The following is a 17,777-nucleotide window of genomic DNA, read 5'->3' on the forward strand; positions in this document are numbered from 1 at the left end:
ACCTGCAGCAGCTAGGTCATTTGCACATACATAAATAAATAAATTAACAATGAATAAATAATTTAATCCCACCACACAATGCCACCTTGCAGATCTGATCCTTTGCTCCCAGTGAATTTGTCCATTCCTAATTCTTTTTGATAAAGTCCTCAGATACTTGCTGACTGTCAGTCTAATTTTCTTATTGTTTTCGCTTGATTAGTTCTGTATGACCTAAGGTCGCCCTTAAAATCCACATCTCTCGTGAAGACTCCGAAAGGCCTTCTTTTTTTCAAAGGGATGGAAAGTGCCTGCCATTTCTCCGGACAAAAGCCTGCAAGGTTTTCAGTTATTAGCCTCCTGAAGCAGCCCTTTCGCTCACCCAAGCGCAAAAAAAACTCATTAGGGGGCACCTTTCTTTCTGGCTTCTTTATCTGACGCATGTAAGATTTACGTGTTTCGAGATTTGCAGGTCTTGGATGAATTTGGATAGCCTCGCTTTTAACCCTGCCGGACCGTGGTTATGCCCACCACAGACATTTGCGTCAGCTCCGTGCCCTTAACCACCTGGAGGTGCTTCGTCTTTCTAAAAGCTGCTTTGCACCAGCTTTGTGGTGCTGCGGCACTGGGAAGGCACGCTCGCACAGGGGGTGGGTGGAAAGGCAGGCATGCTTGCCAACACGTTATATCTGGGCATCTTGCCCTTCAGAGGTGCAAAGCTGCCAGCTCCTGCATTCACTTGAGCTGTCAGAAGTTATAAATCAGAACAACATCTGATCTGTCGTGCTTAAACAGTGCTGCCCAGCAACACCCCACCTGTGGTTACCTTTTAAGAATTAAAATCACTGGAAGTAGTACTGGCAGGTATTACAGTAATGAATGTTGCTCACTTGCCTAGGCTCTGGTATTTTGTTAGGGAGAGACCTCATGATTGAAAAAAGAGTTAGAAGCAAACTGATTGTTTCTCTTTTGTAAAAAGGCTGCCTAGTGTCTTTGATGAGAGACCTCTGTTCAGGCTGGGATCTGAGTCTAAAGAGGAGAATGATGCACAGAAATAGAAGGAAAATAAGCAGATCTGAAAAATGTAGGTAGGAGATAACCCAGGCAGGTGCAGAAAAAGAGGTGTCTTGCTTCTGCAATGCTACTTCTTTTGGTCCTGAAGAACAGCTTGTCTTCCACTGGGTTACAACTGACTATGATTGCTCTGGGTTAAAATTCAGTAGAAAAGCTCAGGGCTACAGCTGAGGTCCTACTTCCAAGCATGCAGGGTGGCAGTTTTGTGGAAATTAATCTTTGTCCTGGCGATTTTCAGGGATATTGTCCTTGTTAAGTTGGAAGAATGTATCATTATGACCACTATTTTTTTCCAGACCTGCCAGCTCCTATGATATCTCTGTGATATCAATACTTTACCTCAATCTAGTTTTGCTCTACAATGTGGCTCCTCTGAAATCTCAATGAGGCAGTGTTGCAATTATTAAAGGATCCGGGGCATGGATCATTGATAGAATTATGGGATCTAAAAAAGAGCTGTACAAGCAATAGGCCTGCAAGCAAAGGTTTGTGTGAGAAACTGCCTCCATGAGAAAGCACTGGTGTGAGAAACAAGCCTGAGAAGAAAAAGGGAGTTTGGAGGATGTGCAGCTGTGCAGATAAGATGTACTGACCAGGAAGCTTGCCAATGTAAGTCCAATTATGTAGAAGTAGAAATGTGCTTTGATAAGCTTTAAGCCACTTAGGAGTTAACAAGCTGGTGTACTATATAAGTGCCTTTGGATTGCTAATAAATGGAGTTTTGCACTTATCAACCATATTGGCTTGGACTGCATCTCTCCCCCTGCCAGAGCCGGGTCCTCTCCTTTTACAATTCCAACAAGGCAGCACTCGGTAAAGTAAGGGAAGCCATGTGCATTAGGCTGAGCTTATGAGCAAATCCTTGCAGGGTCAACACTGCATTATCAACAATGCATAATCTGCATTATTTTTCCACTGTCATAAATTTTGAGCAGTGATTAGTTGGATATAGTGTCAAATAGCATGGAAAGTATGTGATCTACTCCACAGTACAAAGTAGTAGTTACATTATGGTCTGAAGAATGGCAGAAACAAGGAGAAATGAGAAATTAGAGAGGAATTTTGGACTGCAACCTGGCAGTAATCATGGAATCATGAAGCAGTTTAGTTTGAAAGGGACATTAAAGATCATCTAGTTAATCTTGACTTGGGGTCCTCTGTCAATAGGGTCCTGCTTGCTCTTTCTAATCTGTCAACTGGTTCATCTCATCTCCTGGAAAACTTCAGGATTATAGTGGGTCCTGGAATATATCATTGGGACCATACAAAAATTGTGATATTGTGATATGTTGAATCTGTAGAGGCCTCTGAAGGCACCAGAAGACAACCCACAAGGAGAAATTGTATCAGCATGGTAACAGGAAGTCTCTTTGACAGTTTTTTTGCATTGGTTTGTTTTTCTGCCTCAAGCTGTGCAGGAGCATTTTAAGCTTACTGAATAAACACTATGCAGTGATAAAGAAGGAGTTTGAAGATTGAGATGAAGTTAACTCTCAGTGTCTCCCTCAGGAGACCGTGTATCTTATGCTGAAGTAGTAAGACAATACAGCCCTGGAAATCATGGTAACAATAAGGCAGAACCATGATGATTGGTGACATCCCTGAAGATCCATTATTATCCCTCATTCATGGGATTTTCTATCTGAGCAAGCACCATTTAGCAGTCTGGTGTCTGTTAGCATGTTAACTATGGTCCTTAGAAAAATTTCTGAAGTCATCAATGATTTGCTGGGAGTTTACTGGGTAAGTACACAGTTATCTGGCTAACAATTAGAATGACTTCCTATTTTTCTTCAAAATAGTCATTATGTATTGTTGGGGCTGTCCTGATGCGGGGCCAGGAGATGGACTTTGATGATCCTTGTAGGTCCCTTCCAATTCAGGATATTTCATGATTCTATAATTTAGTGTCATTACATTCTGTTCAAAGTCGGATTACAATCATGACACATTCTTTTAGCGTATGGAGGGAAGGTTTGACAACCAGTCTGAAATAGCCCTGGAAATCTAGTTATAGGGGCATCACGTTGGGTTTTCAGGACTTTGTGAGACATTTGGCTACTCCTTGAGCTCTGCATATTTTTCCAATGCCAAGCATTGTCTACTCTGAAAAGGAGCCAATAATTTAAGATTATGAAGAAGCTCAGCTGTGATTCTGACATGCTGGTGATCACATGTGGGCAAGTATCATTTTTTTCAGTAGGGAAAAAATGGTGATTGTGAAACTGTGTTCTAACATGTTGCACTGCTCCAAAAATGGAAAGAAACTGGATGAGTGAGGGGTTCAGCATCAAAATAGCACCTTGTCTAAGCATAATCTTTCTTTCTAAAATGCACAAAGCACAAGCTTCAGCATCAAAACTGGTTGCTGATGAATTCTAAGTAATACATTCTTTTTCTAAAGATGGGTTTAAAGATTGGCTATGCTATGATGAATCTATTTGTAATGAGATGCCAATTCCTAAATATGCTTATGAGAACGCAGCATTATTCTCTTCACTTATGTTAGCAGCCAGAGCTGGTGAAATTTCAGTGACTGTAATGAAGGAAAGAAAAACAAGAGGAGAGGAGAGGAGAGGAGAGGAGAGGAGAGGAGAGGAGAGGAGAGGAGAGGAGAGGAGAGGAGAGGAGAGGAGAGGAGAGGAGAGGAGAGGAGAGGAGAGGAGAGGAGAGGAGAGGAGAGGAGAGGAGAGGAGAGGAGAGGAGAGGAGAGGAGAGGAGAGGAGAGGAGAGGAGAGGAGAGGAGAGGAGAGGAGAGGAGAGGAGAGGAGAGGAGAGGAGAGGAGAGGAGAGGAGAGGAGAGGAGAGGAGAGGAGAGGAGAGGAGAATTTATTTCCATTTAAAGCAGTGGCAAAATTCTCCCTGAGTATGCATGTGCTTAGGAATATAGATTTTCTTATTTTACCTGTAGATGTTTTACAGATAGAGTTATTGAAGCCCTTTGCTTCATGGTGGCAAAGGTGACAGGGGAATAACATGGCTGTAATTATGCAGACATTTTGGAGCTAAACCAAGGCCATGGAGGGGCTCAGGCTTCTGAGCTTGACTTTTTGACAGCCAAATTGTGCAGAAAGGACACTGGCCATCAGTGGATGGCTGGCAATTTTGTTTGAAACAGTGCTTGCTGGAGGGAAATGGTAAATAACCCATTCTTCCCCACATAAAATTCTTTCCACCTGTTCTGCAGTACATGCAACTAGTATGTCAAAAATACTTGTCACCTGGGATTTTTCACCAGCTGTTTCAGTTCAGTGGCTGGACTTGTTACACTTTCTGACTGTGTAACAGGCACACAAAAAATGGGATCTTTTTTTTAATTAAATGCAATATTTTGGCATGGAGATGTCTAGCCCCTTTGAAATACCTGAGCAGATAAATTAGGCTACTTGCCAGGCAACAATGAGGGTGGGATTCAGCTGCCCTGATTTTTCCCCTACTTGTATATCTGAATCTGACCTGTTGATCCTACATTCCCTCAAAATTCAAAGGGGAAAGATATATATTCCAAGGAAAATCTACTTATTTTTTAAGGGAGAAAATAAAATCAGTTTGATAAATTATCCTCTGGAGGTGCCTGTTTATCCCACTTGACTAGAAAGATTGCTTAGAATGATTAATTCATTCTTAGACCTTTATCTTTGAGACAGCTAACAGTTTTATGCCAGGTAGTCATAAATTTCAGTATGTTCTTCTATCATCAGACCACTGAAAAGATTTTCCCTTTGCGGTATGGTCTTGTTTTATGACAAAGTAATTTTTCCAAGTATATGAATGAAAAAGTCCAACTGGTCCCATCCCATCCTTGTATTTTAGTCTGGTAAGGAATGAAACCTGCCAGCACTCTGCCTATGCATTTGTGGACCTAAAACATAATATGTCCTCATCTTATATCCTGGCCAGCTATGGTTGGATGCTCAAAGGTGTTCTGTGCCCTGCCAAATTGCTGTAGTTTTTCTGAAATAAAGAAATGTTTGGTTTTTACTGTTTGCAGTTACAATGCCTGGAAAACGTTTTGAAAGGCCTTTAGGAAGCTGGATGCTGGCAGCAGGAGTTGCCTCTCTGTTCCAGAACTCCAGTCTCAAAATCCCTATAACTTCCTGCTAAAACAGGAAGAAGTTTAGCATTCTCTCTCTCTATTTGATCTTAATCTGAAAAAGCAAATTGATTATAAATCTTCTTTGGAAGAGCTTCATAAAAAGCTGGCCAAATACAGCCCAAAAACCCCTTTGCAAAACTGCTATAAATTAGCATAGAATATTCCCATGACTAGCAGAACAGCATTTGTGTTCTTCCAGTTGCCTGTCCTTCTAGCTATGTCATTCACTTCTCCTAGGGATGCACATCTTTTACCTACTTGTTGCTTGTCATATCCAGTAGTGTAAGTTGCTTTGTGAAGGGGTGGTGGAAGCTCTTTCTGGGAGTATAAAGCAAAGCTGACTGTAACACAGTTGCTAACTGTATGTAACATATAAGAGACTAAGAAAATCAAGGAAAATTCCGCTCCTCTACTCCGCTCTGGTGAGACACCACCTGGAGTGCTACATCCAGTTCAGGGGTCCTTAGCACAGGAAGGAGATGAACCTGTTGGAGCGAGTCTAGAGGGGGGCTATTACCGCAGGCCTAGGCCCTAGGATGTATCACTGTGTCCCGCAGCCATAGGGAGGAGGAGGAGAGAAGATCCAACAGGCAGGAATTGTGCAGCAAGATTGATTTATTTAATTATTTTACAAACTCTTTTATAGACTTTTTTTCTTCATAGTCTAATTGGACAAATGTTGCAGTGGGGATACTGCAACATACATATATCAAACCAGGAATCCCATGGAAAGGAAATATCTATGGACAGACAGATTCTTGATAGCTGTTTCAGAGATGTTTATTTCTCCAGCCGCATGGCCGGGGCTCTGCCGAGGAACTGTTCCAGTCACGGGACCCGAGGGTCCTTCTGCCCGCGCAGGGAACACAAACCAACCAATGGGAACGAGGCTGAGCAGGGGCAGGGAAGCCCCGTGTCTGTGCCCTCAGGGCCCCTCTCCCAGGGCTACACGGCGGGGAGAGGAGACCCCGACACCCAAAGATCAGCCACCCCTTGGGGGTGATTGGCTAAAATCCTAAAACATCCATTGTCAAAATATTTTTCTACTATACTATAAACAAGACTTCTCAAGGTTGCAGGTGTTTGGTTGTTTATATAACTCTGCTACGTCTTCTGTGAGAGAGGAAAGTCTCTCACGGACTTAGAAAATAGCAAGAAAATCCTTGCTACTAGCATTTTTGTATCCACAGGGGGCCACCAAGTTAGTTAGAGAAATGGAGCACCTTTCCTATGGGGAAAGGGTGAGAATTGGTATTTTTCAGCCTGGGAAAGGGAAGGCTTTGGGGTGACCTAATAGTGGCCATTCAGTACCTGAAGGGACCCTACAAGAAAGAGATAGACTATTTACAAGAGCATGTGGTGACAGGACAAGGGGGAATGGCTTCAAACTAAAAGTAGGTTTAGATTGGATATTTGGAAGAAATGAGAGGGTGGTGAGGCACCGAGACAGATTGCCCAGAAAAGTTGTGGATGCCCCATCCCCGGAGGTCTTCAAGGCCAGGATGGCTGGAAGTCTGAGCAATCTGGTCTAGTGGAAAGTGTCCCTGCACATGACAGGGAGGTTGGAACTAGATGATCTTTAACGTCCTTTCCAACCCAAATCATTCTATGATTCTATATTAATCTCCTGGAAAGAAGATACAAAGATGCAGCATGGCGAGTTGCAAATAGGTTTTGAGAAGATGTAGTATTTGGCAAAGAACAGCATGCCATGTTGCTGCTTGGAACCTCCTCACCATGAAAAGATCATTTGACCTTTTAGAGCTGGATTAGCTCCTCCATATGCACACAGGTGGAGGTTGGCCTTTCCTTTAAATGTAGATTGTTGTGCCTAGTTGCAGAGTTTTTTCTTGGAGGAATATTTCATGCACTGAGTACCAGAGGGAGAAGGACCTGTTCTGTACATGACTTCACTTTCATGATCAGCATAATTGTGTGTTTAAGACAAGATTAGGTTATTTTCTTCCCATGCATCTTTATAAACATGTGACTGCATAATAGAACTAATAAAATGAGCATGAGGAGCCACTGAAATAGGTATCACTAACCTATTTGGCAAGCTCTCTGATGATGCAACTCCACCGTGTCTTCTTCTTGTGGAAGCAGCTATAGCTTCATGGATGTCCAGGAAACTTAGCCACCTGCACTAGCTAAGGATATATGTACAGTACATGCACACAGGTAACAAGCATGTAGGAGACTCTTGTTTGCTTTAACATACTCTCTTTTCTGCAGATGGTGACTTGTAAAAAGTGGTACCTTCATCATAATTGTACTAGTTTTCCTAGATCTTTGCTGTCTAGCAGGTTTTGACATTATGCAGTAAATTATGTACTCTTGCTCATACTTTTTTCCCAATTACTTTCTTGCCTTTTCCAGACATCAAAGAAAATTTACAGTAATAATTACAATTACAATTATTACAGCAATAATTATTGCAATTATTTCAGTAATAAAAATCCAAGAGTCGTTTTTTCTCATTTCTTGAAGAGAGGAGAATGTATTGTATGAAAAAAAAGGTTTTGGCATAGAAAAATTATTATTACATCCTATGATAAAAAGGCATTTTGTAGTGGAATATGAAAGACTTGTGTTAAATTGATTCCCTTAGAACATTCCAATACATAATTGTGTTGTTTGGGATACATACTGTCTCAGGGTTTCCTGAGCTTCTTGAAATTTTGTAATCTGTTCTCAGTGATCCCTCTTACGCTTTTCTCAGTTTGAAGCCATGTGGGGTTTGTTCAATAAGTTTTGTAGTTATTGTTCCTTCTACAGATCCCAGTCCTGAAACCCCAGCAATTTGATAGTAAGGGTAAATTATTTCCATACTACCACCTTTAGGAGAAAAACTCAATACCCGAATCTTTACTCTCAGCTATTGTGGTGTCACCTCTTGTAGTGAGTAGGGTTGTACAGGTGAATCAAAAACCTATCAGATATATCAAACCGTGAGGTTGCCCTAGGATACATTAAAGGAGATTTCTGTTTGAGGGGAAAAGTAAAAAAGACCAATCCTATATCTTAGTCATAAAAGACTGACCTTTAAAGGCTGATGTCTTCCCCTGGAACAGCACTGATGTAGCATGCATGGGAAGCTATGAGGATCTAATAAAGCCACATTTAAACAAGTAGCAAGCAAACCAGACTAGGAATTACTGAGAAAAACTAAACCGAATCCAGGTGTGCTGTGGAAAAGGGCCTGTAACACGTGTGTAGTACACAATGGTATACACATGATCCCATGTACCTCCAGAGGAGGAGAATGAAGGGAAGTGCAAAAGCCACAGTCTCTATTCCTCCCTAGCACTGAGAAACCACTGAAACCATGTCACAGCCTCCTGCTTGTGACTCGAAACTGAACATCTCCTTCAAGTTGATATCTTGTGATCAAACCCTCCCCTGGCAGACTACCATCTAATGTCTCCTTTGAAAGGTTGAACCAGGGCACAGTGGTTCCTTCAAAGAACACAGAAATTGCTTTGTAAGGGCAGAGTGGTTATGAGAAGGTGCCCCCAAAGAGGAACAGAGTTTTTAGCATTCATCCTTGAGACTTCAACTTCCTAGAAGAATGTCTAAGCCTCAGGCTGGGAACTAAGGGCAGGGAGATGGAGGCAAAGGCTGTTGAATCACAGTGAAGGCACTTTCTGCTGTGATCCTGCTCCTAAGGGTTCCAGTTGGACTGCGCCCTACTCTAAGTACCTGCACCCTTTATGGGACTAAAAACATAATTTTGGTGCTGGAATTCACAAGAGACGGAGAGGAGCTCAGAGCTCAGGCACCACCTGGTTTCCACAAAGCCAGTAGGAGACCGAGATTCTCTAAATAAAGTACTGCAGGGTGAGCTGGTGTAAATCCTTCTACATGCTCAGGATTAAGCCCTCAGCAGGGGTAAAAAGAACTTCATAATGTTCACCAAAAGCATAAGAACTGAGTCGCAGACCCTGTAATGAATTCCCTGTTGCCTTGAAGGACTCCCTTGTTTGAAGGACCTCATTTTTCAAATTACACAATGATTATGTAGACTAGGACTGCACTTGGAGGTGGTGTATTCTTACAGTAATTAAAACTTAAATTGCCTTTAACTTTTCAGAGCATACATGCTAAAGTTTAGATTTCTTGTTAGCAAAAGTGGGGGTTTTCAGCCTAATTAATTGTATTACTACTGATGAAGCATAATGCACAGTTCAGTTGCTGTAGCTTGAAGATGAATGTTAAACAATCTGTTTCCTAAGTTGAATATACTATTCTGAGTTTGAATCTTCCAAAATACTACTCTTTCTTCCCATGTGATGTTTCATCCAATAGTTTTCAATGTTGCTTTTTCTCATCTTTTAAAATGAGTTTTATTTGTTTTAATATGCCACTCTATATGCAGTATGTTATGTGGGTAGGTATCTGAGTTTTAACCTTACATACATATTAAAATGCCTTTTTTTATACTTCTTTCCATAACCACTTTTCTCTTCAAAAGAATTCAGTGTTCTTTTCCTAAAACAGCCTTTATGTGCTATGCGGGGAAGTTTGCTAGAAATAAACATGATGATGTGAGACTCACCAAGGCAGGAGGCAAATCTGTGAGATCAGATGCTACATCTCAGCAAACAGGAAACTGTTGGCTGGAGAGTTTCTTTCCAAAAGTCTGCCTTTGCAAAAGGGTTGCTGGGCAAGCCTGCAGCTGCTTCAGTAGCATGTGTCTAATACACAGACTGTTCCACAGGCAAACAGAAGGTTTCCTCCTCCTTATACTTGATTCACTTTACAATGGAAAAACAATCCCCCTGGGCTTCTAGGCACTATTTAACTCTGTCCAAGAATGTGGTAGAAGGGCAAGAAGCTTATCTGATTGGGGTGATCATTGTACCCTGGCACCTAAGACCCTCTGCTCTCCTAAGCACTTCTGGCACGATCCTGGTCAAATCGTGCAGGTTACCCGGGGGTACCTTTGGGCCTGAGGAATAGCAGCAGCATTCCATGGAGCAGCGGGACTGCAAGACTTACAAACTGGCAGGATCTTCACCATGGGAAAGGGATCATATCCATACTACTAGGAAGCCAATTATTGTGTGCATCCCTACTGGAACAGATCTGTAATTAAGAGCCTTCGTTGGTGCAGTTTCTCCTCTTTCCCTCAGGTGCTTCTTTCAAACTCATGGCTCAGTTCCTATAGATGTGCTGATGCAACTGTTTGTGGTCCAGTGCTGCACTGGGCCCACTGACCCAACGCACAATAAAAATACTCTTCTCTAGTTAGCTACTGACCTGATTGATAAGATGCCCCAAGAATGACTGTGTTGTCCTGTGTTACAGTGGGGAAACTGCAACACACGTATCAAACAACAAGGCCCGTGGAAAAGAAATATATATGGACAGATTCTTGGTAGATGTTTCAGAGAGATGTTTATTTCTCCAGCCGCATGGCCGGGGCTCTGCCGAGGAACTGAGGCAATCATGGGACCCGAGGGTCCTTGCCCGCCCAGGGGAACACAAACCAACCAATGGGGAACGAGGCTGAGCAGGGGCAGGGAAACCCCGTGTCTCCCCTCAGGGCCCCTCTCCCAGAACCACATGGCAGGGGGGAAGGGACTCCAACATTTCACCCGTTTATTTTTAACAAAAAGAGATTTAAACTTAACATTGAAAACAACTGGATAAACATGAGATAACAAGGACAGTTTCAAAACAAAACAAGCCACCCTCCTGAGTCTTTAAATGTCCAAACAGATTCTCTGGAACATCTTAAGTCTGACAGAAGGGAGACAAGATTTGCCGAGCATGCTTTGAGGGGAAACTGAGGCAGGAGAGGGTTTCTTCCATTTGTACTTGTTGGAACTCTAAACAACAATAGTTAATTTCTTCCCTCCCCCTCTTCATCCCCCACTCAGCATTAGAAAGGGATTTTTGGGGAAACAATTGGCAAAGGCATGGTTTTGTGAGGGAAACCATGGGTGAAAAAATGGATTGGGAATACACTGGGGGTAATAGGATATAGGGTAAAAGGGAAAGGTGGGATTAGGAAAGGGAGACTGTAGGGGGGGCTTATAATGGAGATACTGTCTAACATGATTACGATTTTTAGCATATATACTGCCTTTTACAGAAACACCCTCAGGCCCAGTGACCTCTGCTGCTTGTAACCCTTTTCTACCTTGCACAATTTTGAACTCCACCACCTCTCCATCTCCCAAGCTTGGGATGCATTTTTCAGGGTTATTCTTTTTAATAGCAGTTCTATGAACTAATATGTCTTGCTGGTTGTCACATCTTGTTATAAAACCTAATGTTGTTTAACATTATACCATTTTACTATTCCTAAAACCTTAGCTACAGTGATTTTTTCCTTTTTCCGAGTGGCTGCTGTTTTCTGTCTCGCTGCGTTTTTGCTTTCTCTTTCGTTTTCACTCACTCCCGCATTGGAGCTGTCAGTGCTGCCGGGGCCGCCGGGGCTGCTGGTGCCTGCGCGTTCTTCCCGAGGTCGCATTCGGGGCCACGCAGGCCGGGCCGGGCTGCGCCGCTCAGCTCCCCGCGTGCCGTCTCCTCTGCTCTCAGCTTCGCTGCCGATGCCTGGGGCTGCGCCCACATCTCGGCTGGGCCCCCGAACAATGACCCCCCCCCCGCCCTGCTCCAGCACGCGTCTCGGCTGGGTGCGGCTCCGCTCCACCGCCACCAGCCGCTGCCCACGCGCCGCCCCTCTCGGTCGGGTGTTCACGGGACTCGCTCCACCACGCGCTGCACGCGGCCGTGCGGGCACCGCCGGTCCCGCCGCTCCCGCCGCTCCTCGCTCCGCCACCGACACTGCGGCTCGCGTCGCTCCGCCCGCGCGCGGGAAGTGCCTCGCTGCTGCTCGCAGAGCGCTTGGTGCATGTGTCCGTGGTCACACGGTCCCTGAGGCATGCTTCCCTTCACCAAGACACATCTGACATTGCTCAACAGTCTCAGTAATTAAACAATATTCACGAAAATATTCTTCCATCGGGATATATTTTGACTCAGAAATTACCTGTGTCCAAACGGTGTTCCAAAAGTCTTTGGTAAGAGTTAAATCCCAAGAAACATAGAAAAAGTTCTTAAACAACCATGAAAGGAAATGTTTCAGTTCCTTTTGAACTTGAATTAAGCTAAAATTTACGAATTGTTGTTCAAGAATCTTTTCAAGTTTAAGATAAATGTCCATGTGCGGCTCTGAGAGCCAAGAGTCTTTCCACGGTTCCTCCATAATTTAGAGATGGAACAGCAAAACAAAAATAAGAAGAGAAATCCAGAGTTTACTCACAAATCAGTCGCTGTCCTTAGGGATCGGAGATAGTTCTGCCCGCATTATCCACCATTTGTTACAGTGGGGAAACTGCAACACGCGTATCAAACAACAAGGCCCGTGGAAAAGAAATATCTATGGACAGATTCTTGATAGATGTTTCAGAGATGTTTATTTTCCCAGCCACATGGCCGGAGCTCTGCTGAGGAACTGTGGCAATCATGGGACCCGAGGGTCCTTGCCCGCCCAGGGGAACACAAAACAACCAATGGGGAACGAGGTTGACCAGGGGCTAGGGAAACCCCATGCCTCTCCCCCAGGGCCCCTCTCCCAGGACCCCATGGCAGGGGGAGGGTCCCAGCAGTCCTGAATTTGGGGACTTTGTTCAGTGGCATCAGCTCTTTTTCCAAGGTTGAAAACTCCAGTGTGGCACTACCAGCAAAGCCCCCAGGTCTTTGAATAATGAGTTCAGACTGGTGCAAAACCATGGGAAGAAAGAAGAGTTCTGATCTGTGTTGTATGTGCTCAAAGTGCATAAACATTCTTTACTTATTTAAATAGTAAAAGTGAGACAGTAGAATTTCCTTCCAGGCTTTGCCTGTTACCTACTGAAAACATAAAGCGTTAAGATGGAAAGTTTATGCACAGGCTACTTATGTCTCTTTGATCTAATTGATGATGTTTTATTTAAATAATAATGCAAATAAATCCTTGAGATAAATTAGGGAGTTGGAGATGTTCTCAAAAATGCAGTGTTACAAAGATCAACATAAACTCTTCTACTGTCTGAGTAAATAGCAAGAGAGAGTCAGTATCAGATGCAGAACTGTAAACTCAAATTTTGCTGTCCTTTGATCCCAACCTGATTACTTGCTCTCAACATAAAGAAATTACTGAGATGTGACCATGCTGTACAACTGTTTTCTGGAGTGAGAAGAATTGCAGTAGATGTAGGACATGGAAAGTGTGAGGAAAAGGGAAGAATTCAGATAGCAAGGAGAAGAGGTGGAAAAGATGACATGAAAGGCATGTGAAAGGAAGGCTAGGCAAACTGTGGCAAAAGAGATGTGAAAGTATAAGGAGGAGAAAGATGCTAGCTGAAGGAAAGGAATATGACATGATAGGGCAAATCATTCACAATTAAGATTTTTAGCCAAGCAGGTGCATAGTACAGAATCTAGTATTTTGGGGGCTTTGGGAATTAAAGTAGTTTATTTTCAGGAACAACCCCCCTCGTTCATTTCCTGTGGTAGTTGCTGCCGAACACCAGTAAATGGCACTCCTATGCCAGATGATGAGCATTGCCAGCCCAGACAGGCACCCCACGTGGGCCCAGGTACAGCCTTTAACAGGCCCAAAACAGGTGACATCCAGCTCCTACCTGCTCCCACCAAAGTTGGAAGATGATGCTTATGGCAGAGCTAAAATAAATCCAAGGGGAAAACATGCTAAAAGTCTCTGTCCTATAGGCACAGAAATGTGAAGTGAAATAAAATAAGGACAGATGAGCTGAACCTCTGTCAAAAGACAGGGGATATCTGTCCCAAGGGAGCTCTATGCCCCATTGCCTATGCAGATCCACCTGTGGGCACAGAGCATGGCACACAGGTATGGATTTGAGCTGGGAAAACAGCTCAGCTCCCATGCCTGGTACAGCTGACTTTAGCAAATTCCAAAATAATTTTGGGGCCAAAAGCAGGGGGGTGAGCTCAGAGCCCTGAAAGAGTGGAGGGAGGGAAGACTTTTATCCTAAGTCATTGTAAAGCCAAAGAGGGGTTTATCCTCCACAGCTAAATGAAAATGAAAAGAGAAAAAAAAAAAGAAAAAAAATCCAGGATAGCAACGTTGGAGAGACAAAGACTGTCATGGACCAGTGCGAGTTTGCAAAATTATATGTAAATGACCCCATTTTTGACCATGGTGGCCCTCTGCTAATCCCGGAGAGAAAATCTACTTAGCAAAGGAAAGTTTTGTTTAATTTGGTTAACAGGGACCAAAATGCTGAATATATTTATATTTTCAGGAAAATGCCATATCCTTAATGCTTCAGTGACAAAGCAGGATCACAAGAACTTAATGCAAACAGAATAAAAGTCATGTAGCATTTTGTCCATATTCTGCACCCAGTGCTGGTAAAAATGAGTGTTGGACATGTGTTTTCATAATAGGCACCAGCCATTCCTGCTGCTGAATGTGTTTGGCTGAGTCCATATTGTTCTGTGTACACTGACCAAAAGCAGGGTTCTCTCTGGATTTACCATCCTAAAGGTGTCCCGAGGAAATGGGGGTGTTTTTCTCCCCTCTCTAGCTGGCTCCTCGCAATCATCCTGCCATGTGACCTCTTCCCCACTAATCTGGGATAGGAGGTTTTCCTGTATTTACAGGTTAAATGGAAGATACACATTCCACTTTTTACTCATTGTAAGGAAGATCTTTTTGTCTGTCTCTGAATAAAGGGTCGGGTTGGTTTACAAATTGCGGGTCAGCCCATTCCGCGACCTGGGCAAACAGCCCAGGTCAAATCTCCTCAAAGCCTCCCCACCCAACTGGAATAAGTTAATTTATCCCTCGACGGCTCCGGCCTCGCCGGGCATACCCAGGCTGCCCTGCTTCCTGAGGCTATGGAGACACCCGGGATGCTTGGTTCAGGCGGGGCTGGAGTTGCCCCGTCGGGAGGGAGCCGTGCCGCGGTTCCGCGCCGGCGGCGAGGCTGGAAGGACTCGCTCCCGGAGCTTCCACTGGTTTTATTCTCGGCGCCCGCACCTCCGCGGCGGCCGCCTGCCCTCCTGGCCCCGTCCTGCGCCTTCACCATTATTCATCCTCCTCGGAACAAACTGCGCCGCAGAGAAATTCTCTGGCAAAGCACACGGGAGATGCCTGTGCCGTTCGGACACGTGCCCCTGGAGTACCCCTCCACGGGCCCGAGGGAGGGCAGCACCCGCGGGGTTTGCGGGGGGAGTGGGGCATCCGCCACCTCCGGACCACACCGGGACTCCTTCCCGGCCTCCGGTGACGGCCTGGGAGCAGAAACCGGGCGGCACCGACACCCGGCCCGTCACGCCCTGCCCCGCCTGCCCGAAGCGCCAGCCACGGCCGGTGCGTGCAGCAACCTCCCTGGCCCTCGCTGACTGCGTCTCTCTCGTGGGTTTTTTGCCCTGGGTGGATGCGTGGGGAGACTCCCACCGCCAAACGAGGTAGCTCCCTCACGGAAACAAAAAGGAGCGGCGGGTATAAACGTTTATTCCAAGGCATCACTTGTACAGGCACCGCACCCGGAGGTGGGAAGACGAGCGAGTGGGGGCAGCTTCATGCCCTCGGCGAGGGCGGCCGGGGTAGATCTGGGCCCCCGGGGGCTTCTCGCCCTCCGGGACCCCGCCCATCTCCCATCCCCTGGCAGCCTCCCCGTGCGCCCGGGTGTAACCCGCAGTGTCCACGGTCGTAAATAGGATTTTTTTCAGGCGGCACGAGTCTCTATAGCATGGAGGGGTGCTGGCCCGGGGGCAGCCCGAAGGCGTTGGGGTGGGAATGGCCGAGGAGGTTGAGGTAGTGGCGGTCCAACCCCTGCACGGATGAGAGGAAGGTGCTGCGCTGCTGGCCGGGGCTGGCGAGGGGTACGGCGGCGCTGGGCAGGTGGTACGGCAGGGAGGGGCTGCGGGCGGCGCCGTGCCAGGGGAATGGCCCCCCCGAGGGCGGCTGGAGCACGCCCTCGGCGGGACTGTGGACGTGCCCGGGGCACTCGGGCCCAGGATGCAGTTGGTAGGAAAAGTCCGGCTCCGGGAGGGAGCCCAGGGAGGTGAAGAGAGGCTCAGTGACGAAGCGCGCTTTGGACTGGAGAAAGGCCAGGATGCGGGCGTACTTGGTGTCTTTGGTCTCCATCCTCTCCACTGTTGTCAGGTAGTGGACCAGGTTCTTCATGCACTCGTGATAGCCATAGTGGAAGTAATTGGCGAACTCGGAGAGCAGCTCTGCTGGAAAGGAAAGGGAAGGGAGTCGAGCTCCTCAGGGTCTGGCCGGGACAGGAGGGGGGAAAGCCGCCCCCAAGCCGCGAGTGACCCGGCGGGGGCCGCGTGAGGCCGCTCCCGCCCACCTACCCTTCTCCCGGCCGCGGGGAAAGTCCGCCGAGTGCAGGGCCCGCAGGTACTGCACCGTCATCTCCAGGATCTCCGCTTTCTCCAGCTTCCCCGAACTCTGTAAAGGGCACGGCAGGTGGGCATCACCTCTCCCCTGAGACTGCTCTGCGTTCCGCCGGGCCGCCCCCTAACCCCGCCGTATCGGAGGGGATATCGCGGTGCACCGGGGAGAAAAGGGCGTAGGGGCTGCTCCCCCCGCCTACCTGCTTGGCCAGAGCCATGGGCACCGTCTTCCCCAGCTCGGTGAGGCAGCGGTTGATGCGGTCCCTCCTCCGCTTCTCAATCACTTTGTGGGAAACCGGCGTCCTCTGCAAAACATATGGGGCGCGTTAGTGGGGGAGAAGAAAGCAGTCGGATCCAGTCTCGCCGGGACAGCCGCCCCCGGCCCTGGTCTCGACCCTTCCAGGGAAGCCAATCCCCACCCCGCTTCGAGCAGCGGTGCCGGGCGCGACGCGGCCTCGGGAAGGATGATGCTCCGGCGGCCGGTCCTCTCCGCACCACCCTGGTGGTTCCCCGACTGCGCGGACGGCCCTGGCAGGGCAGGCTTGTTTTTGTGAGAGTGGTGTGGTTGCTTTTTGTGGGGGGGCTTTTCGAAGGGAAAGGCGGCGAAGGGCTCAGGTCCAGGTCCGCTTGGCGGCCCCGCAGACCCGTGCGCGCAAGGCGGGCGGCGACTCACCCTCCGCTCCTTGAGCTTGGAGGCCATGGTGGGCACTGCATCCCCTCTCTCTCCGGGCGCCTTATAAAGCCATCACATCTTGGGGGGGACCCCGGGGGGCCTCCACGGGCCCGCTGATCCCATAGGATTAGGGGCGAGCGGCGCCGAGGGAATGTATGCATTAAAGATCAGGGTGGAAGGGGGCGAGGGGATGAGGGGCTTTTTTTTCTTCTCTCTTCTTCCTTTCTCCCCCTCCTCGACCCCGTCCACGCAGCCGGGGGCGGCCCAGCTGTGTCGCCCCACGTGGACCTCGGGGACACACGTGACGGTCCCACAATAGCGGCGAGGATGGGGCCGGGGATGCGGCGAGCGGGGCGCAGGGCGCGGTATCGCGCCCTGCGCCCCGCTCGCCGCATCCCCGGCCCTATCCCCGCCGCCAGCCTGCAAATCCCCGGCACCTCCTACCCCTCCCCTTAGCCCCGGCGCTGACTGCATTTTAAAGCCTGTCCAGAGTCATTAAAGTAATTAAGTAAGCCCTTAATAGGCTGTTCCGCCCAGTTCAAGGGAGAACCCTTGGAGACGGAGTGG

General features: G+C 47.1%; 1 protein-coding gene across 3 annotated transcripts; it reads right to left on the reverse strand.

Moving 5' to 3' along the window:
• Positions 1-15,628: 15,628 nt before the first annotated feature.
• On the reverse strand, positions 15,629-17,545 carry HELT (helt bHLH transcription factor). 3 transcript variants are annotated; one of them, XM_032109355.1, is made up of 4 exons: positions 17,211-17,545; positions 16,738-16,842; positions 16,496-16,592; positions 15,629-16,369 (listed from the first exon to the last, which is right to left on the reverse strand). In XM_032109355.1, the coding sequence occupies exons 1-4, from the start codon at positions 17,235-17,237 to the stop codon at positions 15,876-15,878; spliced, it is 723 nt and encodes a 240-aa protein (XP_031965246.1). In that variant the 5' UTR covers positions 17,238-17,545; the 3' UTR covers positions 15,629-15,875. The 3 variants fall into 3 exon arrangements, with proteins under 3 accessions (XP_031965246.1, XP_031965245.1, XP_031965247.1); XM_032109354.1 differs by having other exon boundaries at positions 15,629-16,372; XM_032109356.1 differs by lacking the exon at positions 17,211-17,545 and adding an exon at positions 16,957-17,183 and having other exon boundaries at positions 15,629-16,372.
• Positions 17,546-17,777: the final 232 nt, after the last annotated feature.

The sequence above is a fragment of the Corvus moneduloides genome, chromosome 5, assembly GCF_009650955.1.
Source record: "Corvus moneduloides isolate bCorMon1 chromosome 5, bCorMon1.pri, whole genome shotgun sequence".
Classification (NCBI taxonomy): domain Eukaryota; kingdom Metazoa; phylum Chordata; class Aves; order Passeriformes; family Corvidae; genus Corvus; species Corvus moneduloides.